The 14,958-nt window shown below is 41.0% G+C and overlaps 1 protein-coding gene across 1 annotated transcript in view; it reads left to right on the top strand.

Moving 5' to 3' along the window:
- The first annotated feature begins 7,841 nt into the window (after nt 1-7,841).
- tacr1a (tachykinin receptor 1a) overlaps nt 7,842-14,958 on the top strand; it is a 39,163-nt gene continuing 32,046 nt past the window's right edge. The window contains exon 1 of the mRNA XM_069683011.1: nt 7,842-8,242. Coding sequence (XP_069539112.1) covers nt 7,842-8,242 — 401 coding nt within the window. The remainder of the gene's footprint in view (nt 8,243-14,958) is intronic.

Genomic DNA, 14,958 nt, shown 5'->3' with positions numbered 1-14,958 from the left:
ACATTCACCCATTTACACGCTCTGAGGCTGCAAATCTTCCAATCAGGGTCTAATTTAATGCATCCACACAAGCATATGAACATATTATTGCGATTCCTTCAGGACTTATTGTGGGTTCAGTATCTTGCAGGGACACTTTGACATGTAAGTAACAGCCATCCATTTCTAAATATGCGAATAGCTGAGATGATGACTCTTCAGTAAGCCATAACTTAACTCTTAAAGTCGAGCTGAAACGGCATTTCGAGAGTATCTAGCTTTCGTATCGTGACGTATTTCCGAGTGAAACAGGACGTGCAGGCGGGACATATCATGAGAGGGATTTGATTTGATGGTTGAGAAGTGGGCGTAGACAGACGTTCTCCACAGCGCAGTAGCTAGCTAACTGACCGAGCGTTCTTGGTGCTCTGCGGCTAAATGTTGCAGATTGATTGGTTGAAATTGTTTGGTGCTAACTTACGTAAGCACGCGTGAAATTTAGTTTTACAGGAAGAAAAAATGATCGGATTTTGATATAAGAATACGAAGAAATGGATTTTCTGTATTTTCTTTGGCCTATATTGTCAAATAGATGAACAATATCACCGGGGATGTGATCTAAAAGGATTAAAATGACATTTTTCATTTCACCTCGACTTTAAGTCGAGTGGTTGTGCTTGCAGATTTAAAAATCATAGAAGAATGGACCTTTGCCCTTTGCAGAGGTTTACTGTCCCTTCAAGCTAAATATTTGTTTAAGTGTTATTTTCCTTTGACAGGTCCTGGAGAGCAGGAACTGGACTGTACTTATGTACATATCGCATTCACCCATTCACACACACATTCACACACTGATGGCAGAGGCTGCTACTTAAAGTGTCCAACTGTCAATCAGTGTCTTGCCCAAGGACACTTGTAGATTGGGTATCGAACCTCTGACCTTCCGACTGAAAGACGACCGACTCACGAGCCACAGCTGCCCTTCGTACACAACCTAGCTCTGGTACATTGTTTCAATTCAAGTTGATGTGCCTCACCTTCTGTGTACACTCTATGAAGTAAACGGCACACACTCACACACTGTTAGCAGAGGCTGCTACATAAAGCGCCCAACTGTCAGTCAGTTCAATCACATTCACACACCGATGGCTGTGGAACAATTTTGGTTTCAGTGTCCTGCTCAACAACACTTCGAGGAGTTCGAACCGCCAACCTTCTGATTGCAAGACAACCGACTCTACAACAGAGCCACAACCGCTCTTTGAATATCATGTATATTATGTATGTTGTAGAGTGAAGCATGACCTAGCTATCAGTGACTTGAGTAACCAGGTCAAATTAAATCAATAACTGGAGTCCTTCAACCGACATTATCCTCTTTCTGTTCAAACATCCTCACTTATTATGTCTCCTTGAGCAAAAGGAATTCCTTATCGAGCTTAATAGGATATCATGTTATCATGTAGTGCCCTATGATAGAAATATTAATGTATCTCATATTGCATTCCTTCCCATATGACTGCGCAGTAAGACTGCTCAGAGATCGTCTCTAATTCATCAGCATTTTTATTGATTTCTTTTAGGATGAATTCAATCCGTCACCCCTCTGCAAATTCTTGGGGTCATTAGGTTAGCAGGAGCTCATCAGAGGCGCCACTTAGAGTGTCACATCCTTCACAGATAATTGAGGTCAAATTTTCAGACAAACTTGGGGAAACATTGAGAGCAAGTTACTGAAAGCCGATCAATCAAGAGGCCGGAACTATCATTTGAAATGCAGAAATTCCCCATAACTGACCCGACTGGGAAACAGTTTGCATGAATTTAGTTTAAATTCAGAGAGCCAGCTCATTTCTTGTGTCAAGTCATCTGAATCCAGCTCTTCCTCTGCCAGCCTCCTTTCCACACTCCAAACCACAAGCGCACACACACACACACACACACACACACGCACGCACACGCACGCACACACACACACACACATACATACATACCAGAGCCAACATACACTGAACAAAAATATAAACGCAACACTTTTGTTTTTGCACTCATTTTTCATGAGCTGAACTCAAAGATCTAAGACTTTTTCTATGTACCCAAAAAACCGTATTTCTCTCAAATGTTCACAAATTTGTCTAAATCTGTGTTAGTGAGCACTTCTCCTTTGCCGAGATAATCCATCCACCTCACAGGTGTGGCATATCAAGATGCTGATTAGACAGCATGATTATTGCACAGGTGTGCATTAGGCTGGCCACAATAAAAGGCCACTCTAAAATGTGCAGATTTAGACAAATTTGTTTTGACTTTCGTCTGTGCAGTAATCGTGATGCTTTGCAAAATGAATGTTCGGAGTAGTGAGCAGCCAGCAAATCCTCAACCCTTCACCTCTATTTTGCCAAACCAATCACACATATACACACTGAATAAAAGCCCTATAATCTCGGGATGTACAGTACGTCTCAGTGATTCTTGCTCTCATTTCTTTCTGAGCCAGGCACTGACTTAAAAAGAATGTTAGCCCTGGACTTTTAAATCAACAACTACCTCAGAAAAATGATCATATGAAATGTTCTCTCCACAAGCAGAATGAGTAACAATGAAAAAAGTGAGTGTAGTAATTTTATATCTATAACCCTTATCCTGTCGCAAGACGGCTGAAGCTGGTCCCAGCTGTCGCTGGGCGTGAGATGCGGTACACCCGAGACAGACAGTTAATCACAGGGCTGACACATACAAACAGACAACAGTTCATACTCACATTCACACCTACAGGCAATTTTGAGTCACCAATTAACATATTGAGTGTGTCTTTGAACTGAGGAGAGAGGAGAGAACCAACGCATGCACAGGGAGAAGATGCACACAGAAAGGCCCCCGCCAGCCGAACCAGGAAGTGTTTTTGCTGTGAGTCACCGCCTGATATAAAATCTGAATAGGGTATTTATATATTCATTATTTTATATAATGGTACATTCATTATAGTTTCATATAATAGTATACTATATTACATCTAGTATAATATTAATTGCAGTTGGACATGGAGCAGTTTAAAAATGCACAATAATAATAATCATTTCTTTTTTGTTCATTCATTAAAACATTTTGTAAGAAACGGGTTAAACTGCTGGTTTACTTCTTTATAATCACAACCCTTCATTCATAAATCAACATTGACTATACGGAGTGATTGGTCAGTCCAACAAAAGGAAGCTCATATAGCTAAGTAGTCAATCAGTCGTGCCTGTCTTATCCTTGTTGCCTTCAGTTTGCTGCTTCAGCTGTAAAAGCCTGACCTGAAAGTTAAACTGATGGTGAGCTAAATAAAAGAGGGTTGATTTTCTGAGCTGATGTTATTGGTGAAAATAATACTTTATTTCATCTCATGCAAAATGTAACAAGCAAAATAAATTGACTTTGTCATTGCTGTTACTAGTATTGTTAAGCATTGTAGATGTGTGGGTATATATGTGTGTATGCTTATATTTTGTGTATGTGTATGTACATGTGTGTGTGTGTGTGACAGCTATATATGGGTATATGTGCATGCGTGTGTATGTATGCATGTACACGTATATGTGTATCTTCTCTTAGGGTTATATGATAGGTATGATCAGGTACATATTGTGACGTTGGACCAAATCAGCGTTTGCTTCGTCCTGCTCCCTCTCGAACGCATCTTTAACTTTGACATCAGATGAATTCTGGTCTTTTCCTCGAGCTTTGTTTTGTTAGTTTATCTTGTTTCTCGTTTGATTTTCTTTGTCTCACTTGACAGTTCTCAACTCAACTTTATTTATAGAGCACGTTACACACAACACAGTTGATCCAAATGCTTCACATTTAAAAACAGGAGAGGAGAAAAAGCACAAAACATACTGTAGAAGAAAAACAGATTAAGTACCACTACCACTAATAACTTGAAAATTAATGAATAAATATATTAAATTGATGATTAGGGGCGGCTGTGGCTCAGTGGTAGAGCCGATCGTCTTTCAATCAGAAGGTCGGAGATTCGATCCCCAGCTCCCTCAGGCTACATGTCCAAGTGTCCACTGAACCCCAAATTGCTCCCAGTGGCATAGCCAGTCAGACAGTTGGGCACTTTACATAATCCGTGTGTGAATGGGTGAATGGGTGACAGTGACATGTAGTGTAAAAGCAGGTGAAGACGGAGAGAGGATCTTCAGCCATGACAATCTTTTAGACAGCACTGAGCAACGCTTTCTGTACTCCAACACAACAAACGGCACTTCTCCCTCTTCGACTTCTCTCACTCCTCTCTCCTTCTTCGACTTCTCTCACTCCTCTCTCCTTCTTCCTGCAACAACTACGGTCTCGCTCGAGATTTCAGCGGAGACTTCTCCGTGAGCGAGACTTGGTTACAGACAACAACAGACACCATAAGGTAAAGTAGCATGGCTGCCACAGTGTTGTCAGACACTTATTATAACGGTCTGAGCCTGTCAGTAGCAACAACAAGCGCTTTTAGTGGCTGTATATTGGCGTATGCGCGGTGCCCCGTTTAGTTACATTGTATCTCATTTGGCGGCTGCCGGCCGGTGCTCCCTCCCTGAAGACTGGATCGATTTCAGTAATTGTTGTCTCCACTAGTCACTTACATTCAAACACATGGGAACATAGGGTTTAGGTAGAAAAATCCAGAAGTTATCCTTTAAAGGACAAATTCACTCCACTGTCAGTCAAAGCTACAAACAGAACAAAATCAGAACATCATGGTGTTCACCTGTGTTGTACCGGAGTGTAAGGAGAGCAAGAGGATAAGAGACGCTGGAGTGAAATACGCCCCGCTTCCAGTCAAGGACAGTGATTGCTGCAGGCAATCAAAGGGGGCGGGCGTCCTGGATCGAGGAAGTGGAGTTTAGCAAGCTCCCTGGCCTCCACCAGACTACATAAACGTGTCATCTGGCAGAGTTTTTCCGGAGAAGCGGATAACGTCCTCCAAAGGCACAGAGCAAAATTGTGTTTTTGTTATATAATGGCATCAGCTCCCCAATAATAGCATGACAGGACTGAGGTTGAAAATCGGCGAATTTGCCCTTTAAGCCAGATATATAGTCAATCAATATCTATCTCTGAAAACAACGCTGTTCTCCCCATAAGGCAAGTTCTGGAGAGTGACAGTAAACTGCGGTGAACAGAGTTGTGCTAAGCTATAGCCTATTTGTGAATTGTCACAAAGTTTTTGAAAGCATTACCTTAATCAGTGTGTTCGTTCATTAAAACTGTTGAGCAAGCAAAACCTGGCAGGTGACCTCGGGAGAAAAAAAACATTCCTGTCATTGTTTTTTTGGATCGTACATAACAGATGCAAGTCCATTTGTTTACATCGATGAACCTTTATAAACCGGTTAGCCACTAGCTTGCTAAGTTAATAGCATTACAAACGTTCAATAAAACCTGGTATTGTACCCGGCTCTGTGCTTAAACACTGGTCATAAAGTTCGGGGTGCTGTTGAACCAAAATGATCAGCTTCTCGTTGTCCAGATCGCACATGTTGTCTTGTGGTGATAGGGGGGTGCATCAACTCCGTTGCGGAGGACGGCAAAACGTTTTTTAACAATTTCAACAATACCGTTACCGTTGCTGGCAATCTCTGACGGCCTCACTACATTTAACCATCCTGCTCTCGTCCACTAAATTAATATCCGGTTTGCTGTCTACCGTTTGCCTGAATCCATGTGAACGCAGCATCAGGAAAAGAGGCCAGTGTGTTTCTTGGGACATGCATGGACTGCCCAGTGTGAACAGAATTGCCAGGACCTCTCGGCAAGGCCACGAGCTTTTGCCAACTTTAATCATTCATTCACTCTAGAAGTTAAAGCCAGCCATGATAGATTGGGAGCTGTCGAGGTACAGTGAAAGAACCCACTTACAGGAGGCCTGTGACTGGACCTTGGCGCATCAACACTGGCACATGCAACTAGCACGACCTCAAATGTAATGCCTTTGACATGTGAATGACGAACGGTAAATTAAAAAGTTTATACTCTACATTAAGACACTGGTTAAGGTTCATTCAACTTTTACCCCTCTAGTCTTCCAATGTCATCAAAAGTCCAATGGCCTGGAGGTTGATGAGCTCATTCACTCTCTAGCATTGCTCTTCTAGGTCGACTCCAGCCAATACAGACGTGAAAAATGTGTCCACAAACAAGATTTTGATTAAATATATCGAGCTTGGTAAACAATCAAAGCCTGCTGTCTTCATAGGAAAATTGCCTCGACTGCCTACTGTTATAAAGAACTCCCACTGTGGTGGTCCAGGCCTGCTTAGTATGCAGATATGATGTGTTGGCTACATCTGTCTCTCTGCCATTACATGTTAAAAATGTATTTTATATTGTGTTTTTTCCTCAGAAATAAATTCATTACTATTCAAGTATTACAGAACAAGAGATTATTATTGCTAGGATTAGGATTTACTGTGAGATGTGCAACAAATGCTTCTGAAGCAGGTTAAATGACTGCAGTTTATCTTCAGTCTCAGTGTGTTCATGTCATGAGTTTCTAGTTTAGTTCCTGTTTTGTCTTGTTTTTCGGTGTTCAGTTATTATTTCTTGTTTTACCTTGTCTCATCGTTTAGTTTTGTATTTACTGTATTTTGTGTTCTTGTCAGGATTCGGTCTTGTTTAGTTCTGCATTTCGTTTGTCCTGATTTACTTTGACACCTTAATGTCTCTTGTGATGATCCACTTCCTGCCTTTGTGTGTTTCCTGCTTGTTTGATTGTGTGCCTTGCCCTGATTGTTTTCACCTGCCCTTGATTGTCTTACCTGTGTCTGATTAGCCTCACCTCCTACGTTATTTTAGTCTCTGTGCTCCCTTGTCTCTGGGCTGGTTCATTGTCTTTGTCTGATAAACCCAAGGTACGTCTTGATCCCAGTGTTTGCCTGTGTATTATTTTGGACTTTGGATTACCCGGCTCCTTGTGTTTTCGCCTGTTTTTGTTGGATCTTCAGCTGGACTTTTGTTTTATTAAATCATATATATATCTAAGTCTGCATCTGGGTCCTCACCTTTTTGTGAACATTGAAACGTGACAGTTCATTTCTATGAACAGCTGATCTCCAAATACAGCCCAGAGCAGAGTCCACAGGGATGTTCAAACAGTGTGGTACCTCACATGACGATGACTGACATCATCAGTGCTACACAGCCCAATCCATTACCCGGACAAGTTTTGTATAATGATGATAATATTAACAACAGTAATAATAATAATAGTAATAATAATTGGTGTAGGCCTAATCATTACTGTTATTATTAGCCTAGTTTTATTGTTATTTCTCGCATTCTCTTCTGTAGTCGTTTATCCATTCTCCTGCGTGAGTTTGTTGTTGCTTATAAAGGACTCATAAGCAAAGATAACAGCTCTTTTGGCCCCATAAATACTGATGACTTCTCGGTGCCGTCTGAGTAAAATGAAAAAGATCACTTGGCTAATCTATAATCAAAGATACAGAGGCTGCGTAATCGACTGATGCGCGGAAGCTCGCTCCATAAACCGGTGTGCAGCCGCTCAGTGTGAGCAGACGAGCGGAAGGCGCCGGGGGAGAGAGGACACAGCAGAGAGCTTAGGTACGTGTGACAAGTTAGGGGAACACACACTGATACTGCGAGTAAACTTTTCATGATTATGAAAAAAGTGTTATCGAAATGTACACATCATTACGGAATACCTGAAGTTCATATTTCCAAGACACCGAGGCTTTGAGTGGACATTCCGCAGGCTGAGCGAGCAGTGGAGGATTTCTGGCACCGGGATATTTCACTTTGATGCGTAATGAATTAGTTTTGATTCCCGTGGTCTGATGTGACATTTGGACTTAAACAGCGAAATGGATCCTTTATTCAACACCACCGGCATGCAACATTTTACCGGCTCCAACGACACCAACAACGGGACCGAGTACTGGAACCAGTTTGTGCAGCCAATCTGGAGAATTGTTCTCTGGGCCATTGCGTACAGTTGTATAGTAATCGTGTCCGTTGTAGGTAATATTACAGTGATTTGGATTATCATGGCTCATAAACGCATGAGGACTGTGACCAATTATTTCCTGCTGAACCTAGCGTTCGCCGAAGCCTCCATGTCCGCCTTCAACACGGTGATCAACTTCACCTACGCCGTGCACAACGAGTGGTACTTCGGACTGGTCTACTGCCGCTTCCACAACTTCTTTCCGATCGCGGCCGTCTTCGCCAGCATCTACTCAATGACTGCCATCGCTCTGGACAGGTAAGCTGCGTGCGTCACTGTCTGTTGTAAAAGCACGGAAGAAATTAGGAGTCACCCTGTGTGTAGACAGATCATGAAACCTCTAGGTCATGCAAATGATCTAAAGGAATGAAAGAATTATTAATCTGTGATTGATAATTTGATCATAAATAGTCCACTAAATTATATAAAAAATGTTACAGTGGTGGCAGTGAAAACTAAAGAGATATAATACATTTACGGAAAACAATTTCCACTTTATCCATTCAGCAGGTCTGATTGCAAAACACCAGAAAAATATTAGAGATATTGAAGAGGGGGTGTGGTGTATTCTTAATTTGTTGCACGTGACAAAAAATACTGAAAAAAATGAAAAGGAAATCTTTCTATATATCAAGTTTCCTTTTCTAAACCAACTAACATATTTCTCTTTACGGGTGTGAAGTGCAGCACAACATTTAATCTGACATACAGTAAACATCTGGAATAACTCCATTACACCATGACATAAAAAACACCCCACACAGGTGGTAATCGAATACGTGTCCGTCCTGTCATTGACGTATCTTTTACTTATTAAGCATCGACCAAGATGCTTTTACAACAAAAGGCAGGGCTCGTCTTTATTGCATGGATTTTGCTACCTTATGATTAGAAATGAACAGTTTTTACAATCATATGTAAATGTGAAAAATGCCAAAGCAAAAAGAAGTGATCCACAGTTTTCATCCACTGTGTTTGTGAGGTTCTTTGGGGAGAAACAGTAACGTGAAGCCGTTTTCTATCCATCAGAAGATCCCTTCATATTTTCACAGTGTGTCACTGTCAGCCCCGAGTGTGGAACAACCCACCAATCAGCACCATCCGTGATTAAGTGCCTTCTGAAGCTCGTCCCAAGATAGAGTCTTTTCTAAACACGACCAATAGCTGTACATCTAGTAGGTTTTATTTAAACTACATTTACACGTTTAGATTGTGGTGGTTCTGTTGAGAATAGGTGATTTATATCTGTCACCCAAAGGCCCCTCCTACTGTCACTGAGCATTAGTAGGAACCCTGTTCATCAATAGGTTGGCTCCTCGTGACATTGAGGTGAATGAAATGTAGAGCCTCGTGCTCCTGATGTTTGTTGTTACCGTGTGTACGCCTGTGCTGTGAATTCATCATATTTTGTGTTTTGCATACTTTTGAGCGACGTTGTGACTGTAATTTTCTATTTACAACATCTGCAGGGGTAACCCTCATCTTTATTCATGCCTGTGTGTCTGTGTGTGTGTGAGTGTATTCTCACAGCCACATCCTACTGTAATTACACCTGAAGCTATTTCCATCCTGCCTGAAGCTTATTACACCTGCATCTGTGTCTTTTCTACCTCATCTCAGACAGTAATGGCCTGTAATTCCTCTGTACATCTCTCTGACCGTTTCCAAAATCACGTTAAACTTTTACTGCGAGAGGCAACAGGACGCATTTGGGCAACATTCCCTTTCAAGAGATGTTGAACACATTTTTTTAACTCATCCCTGTAATTGCAACAGGAATATGTTGATAAAAACCATGTGAAGAATTGACTTCACATTCACAGTATCATACTTTGTTGGCGGTGTGTGGAAAAGTGTTTTATAATCTATGAAGGTGTTGAGGATAGACGGTGTCATTTCTACATTTCCTTTAACTATTTCCTGTGTGAGATGAAGCATGCCCAATAGTTGCTAGACATGAAATAATATGTATCACATCTTCAGGTTAGTGGAACACTGTGCTACTGCTGATAAGACATTTGTTTTCATCATTCATCCGGCTGCGATCATTCCTGTGTTGTTCTTGCACGACACGACCCATGGATTACCAGTATAACTCAGTGGGGATGCCAGTCTGTTGAGTAATCGTTGAGTAAACATCTTTTTAAAGCTCCTGTGAGGAGTTTTTTCGCTGGTTATGAAACAGACTGAAATTAATTCTGATGACTCTATGTGACCGTGAAAAACATTCAAACGAAGCGATTAACTGCGCGCTGCCTTTGTTTATGTTTCCCAGGGCAAAAACTTAAAGTGAGTGGTTCATATGACGATTAAAAGAAGCAGAATAAGATTTGTTGTTAAAAACCACCACTTAAGGTGCCATATGTAACTTTCACAAAATCCTCATTCCTAGTGACACGGTCGGCCGTGGAGGGAACTGCAGTCAACCTTCTTGTACGCGCTCACGCGGACACTCGCACACATGAACGAGCATCCGGGGTTTTTGCCAAAGACACACGAAACTGAGCATGCTCATTCTCGACCTCACCAACTCTGTTTACTTTTCACTGACAAGACGTGCTCATTGACCGGCATCATGTTGTCTAAAATCAACACTGTTTGTCATAATACCTGAGTTAATATCATGTTAGCTGGCTAAGTTATTAATCAAGCTAGACTGACGACACTGACAAACACACTTGGATAGTATTTTGGTTGCCATAACGTTAGCGAGCATGCTAAGGTTAGCCAACTAGCTCTAACATAACTGCACTGCATAGCATTGTGGAACAGGAATGTCAAGACATTTTGCTCCAAATCAAGCGACAACGCCCGAGAAACTTTACAAATATTACCAGAAGCGCATTTTTCCACTTGAAATACAAACCTCAGATGGTTCATATCCCAACCTGATGCTGAGAAATGAATCCATGCATTCACCTCGTGTAGGTTAGATTACTGCAATGCTCTATATGCAGGGAGTCCTCACACGTACAAGAAAATCTGAACACTTGACTCTGGTACTCAAAACACTTCACTGGCTCCCTGTACAATACAGAATCACATTCATAATCCCATAATAAGTCCATGAAGGAAGACATGGTTCAGCTCCTGTATATATTTCTGACCTGCTCACGGACTACAGCCCAATCCGCCCTCTCAGGTCATCAGGTGGAGGTCTTTAAGCTGTACCCAGAATAAGATATAAGTCTGGTGAGCAGGCCTTTAGTTCCTGTAGTCCTCCTCTCTGGAACAAGCTGCCTGTCGACCTGAGATCCATCACAACTCTCTACTTTTATCTATTCTCCCAAGCGTATGAATAGTTACTTTGTGTGTGTCTACATGTGATCACCTGTGCCAACGGTTGTATGTGCAGCTTTGTTTATCTGTGTTTTCATTTTATTCTATTTCTGCCTTTGTGTGTGTGTGTGTGTGTGTGTGTGTGTGTGTGTGTGTGTGTGTGTTTGATTGCTATGCGGTGTGTCTAATGCGCGTTAGATGCATGTTTAACTGCTTTGAGTTTTATGTTGTCCATGATTGTATTTTCTGTGTTTCTGTTGTACCCCCAGTGTAAAGCACATTGAGCGTACCTGCTAAATGTGCTTTATAAATAAAATTCCCACTGTTATTGTACAAATGCCAAAGTTTGCTCTGCAGTTAATTGTAAGATATGATAAACTTTATTGCCCCCACAAGGAGGAATTATTGTACTTTTCAATAATTCTCTGCTCCAGCTTTGTGAGTGAAAATCTACATTTATTTACTTGTACGTTGGCACATATTAGCAGGTTTTTCGACGTGTGCTCTCGCTGTGCCTGCCTTGTTAGCTTGTTCAGTGATTGATCATACATTGATATATTTGTGGCTGCCTGTGCCGCGAGAGGCAGGATTGTTGTTTGCCAAACTTGAGACTTCAAATCGGCTGTCACCATAACAATAGGTGATGTCACTGTGGCTACAACCATTCATTATACAGTCTATGCTCCAAACCATGAATGTAAACCTTACGGGGGTGCTACAGAGAAACACTCAGGGTCACTATAAGGAGGAATTATAAACGTGAAAAATTGTGCCAATCAGTCTTGTAGATGTTAAAATATTTCACAGGATAAGTCAAAACTTTACCTGCTAGTGGTGCTCAGTAAATAGATCACTGAAGTCATTAAGACTCCTTCTCGTGGATACCGTGGATAGCTGTGCCCAGTGTAATGGCAATCCTGCTGGGGGAACTTGAGGAGAGGGGATCACATACTTTTTTGAGGACTCTCAATGTCAATCCATCCTTTCACACAAAAAGCACAGTGAAACTTTGGTGTGACAAGTTTAGATAAAAAGTCAAAGGCGAGATGCAACTTCACAGCAGCTGGCACAACTTGTGCTGTGTGACACCACTTGTGGAACACTGTGTCCCAAGAACCCATCAACATTTAGATACTCTTCTTCAGCCTTCTACAGAATAGTGTGATATAATTCCATTTATAACCATTTATTTATTTTTAAATATCCACATTTATTATTTAATCTTTTTATATTGATTATTTTCTTTTTCTTTTATAGATTTGTTATTTTTCAGGATTTATAAGTAGCTAAATCCAGGAGTTTTTCTTTTTCAGTCTCTCCTGTGGTCCACAGACATGTGACTCAAGTTAAATTCGAATCTTAATTTCTCATCAATCTTTAATTTCTGAATAGAGTTTTTTTAAAAGGCAGAATGTCCTAACCCTGCAGAACCCTTTCACCTGTATATTTCTCCACCCTTTGGCCTAAGGCAGCGGTTCCCAAACTTTTTATGCAAGCACCCCCTTCTACATTCCGACCGGGCTGATGTACCCCCAACCCCTGACACTTAAGTAAAAGTATCAAGTTTAATTCTGCACTCATAATCAAGATATTCAAAATATTCAACAGATCACAGCAATGCACTCTTACATTCGAAACTGAAACAACGCAGCAACATACAAACACTGCAGCACTGAAGTCCTCACTTTTAAAGATGAGTGAGGGCGAGTAGAAACACACAGGTGCTGGTTGAAGCGCTTATCATGTAACTGAAATATTAATTAGACATAAGTTAGACATAAGTCAACAGTTAAAGCTCCAACACTGTAACTGTTGATATCCTAGTTTTAACCGTTATCAAGTTTACAAGGGCAGCTTGCTACCTAACATAGCGTTAGCTTGCTAGGCTGCCAAATTTCCTTCAATTGTTGGCATTACCACCATATTCGTGGCTCTGGGCACAGACCTTGACACATCCACGCAGTACTGTGGTGTGTGGGTTTGATTGCTAATGCCTGGATAGCCAAGACACGCCTACTTATTTACATACGGATGAAGAAATACAGAAATAAATGTCGACAGAAATGAATAGATACAGAAATAAATAAATAGGGAAATAAATAAAAACAGATACAAATGTAAACAGAAAATAATTAATTGGGAAATAATTAAATATAAAAATAAATGAATACAAAAATAAGGATTTTATTTCTACATTTCTGTCTTTATTATTTTATTTACTTATTTATTTATTTGAGATATTTATTTATTTATTTATTTTTGATTATGGCAGTTTCAGTCCTCCATAGATCGGCCCATCATGAGAGAAGATGGGGAAAATGCTGTCAGATTTTCAGCCGCATTAAAGAAAAATTTACTCAAGTTTAAATTGCAATTACCAAACATAACATACGGAAATTAGAACATCACGAACAGAACACACGATCCACCAAGTGAAGAAAACTTAGATTGACACATGCACAGGCTCAGAAACAGATCACATGGACAAGAAGCGGATCCATTTGAGGATTTTCAACACCATTACACCACCATTACATTTTTCCTCACACGCACCCCCTAGAGGTCCCCATCCAGGGGTAGGCTCCAGCTCACAGGGGTAACAAATGTGGGGAATAGACTGATGGATATTGTTCAATACTTTCAATGTATTAATGTGCTCATTACAGGTTGGAGGGTATGAATAAATTCATGATTGTCTAATTTAGAGAGGCTACTCATCCTCATTGATCATTGAGCTGCTCTAGTTACTTTGTATGAATCACTGATGATTACTTCCCCTCATATCGAGTCCTTCGCAATGCTTGAATTGATCGTGGCTGGTGTAGTTAAAGAAGACAGTCAGGAATAGCAGACACTGATCATTCCATATGGCCTGGAAGCACAAGTGTGTATTTCAAATGCTCATTTGACGTAAGCAGCCCTTGATTAGGCTGATGGGGCAGGATGAGAGAGACATATGTGCAAATTAGCATATGTAATGAATATTCAGTGTATGTAAATGAGCGTAATGTTATCTAACCTATTTTCCTCCATGTCTGAGACAGCTTAAAGAGCTGTCAGTGAAACAGAGGCGACAGTGCTGGACAGTACAACCAGAAGCCCCCCTCCCTTCTTTACCTTACCTGCAAATGCTGGCAATTTTCAATGCTGTCATTGGGGGGCCCAGAGCAGGAGATACATCGTCTGCAGGTCAATTTGGTCGTGCAGTTTGCCAACAGAAGTTTATCTGAAGTTGGAAAAGACCCAGGGCCTTCCTGAAACTATTCATAATCTCCTTTCTGTATGCACTTTTACTCAGGCAGCACACTTACATGAAGGGTTCTCCGCAATAACTGTCATCCCAAACCGCTTAGCGAGTCAGCAAGTCTGCACTGATGCCGATTTACTAAACTGTGCAAGACGATGTTATCGTGTTCGTCATGGAAGAAGATACTTACAAATGTAAGCTCTGTGCGATTACCCATACAAACATTCATTGCTAAGATGAAGATAAACGTTTAATTGGAAGAATGTTTTTTCTCTCCGACTGTGGATTGATTGTAATAATTATGCTCTCACTGCCCATAGTGTAACTTATTCAGTGAAAAGTAACCGCACTTGCTTCTGCTTCTGCTGGAGAGAGCGATGTTGCCTCTGAAGCCCCGTGGAGCCCCCAGGATTTTTTCATAGAGGTGGCCGGAGATACTAACCTTGAG

Source organism: Semicossyphus pulcher, unplaced genomic scaffold (assembly GCF_022749685.1).
Source record: "Semicossyphus pulcher isolate SPU_LCO1_2020_fin unplaced genomic scaffold, fSemPul1.0.p SCAF_6, whole genome shotgun sequence".
NCBI lineage: Eukaryota > Metazoa > Chordata > Actinopteri > Labriformes > Labridae > Semicossyphus > Semicossyphus pulcher.
Note: the sequence above shows the minus strand (reverse complement) of the source record. Positions and strands in the feature narration are given on the sequence as shown.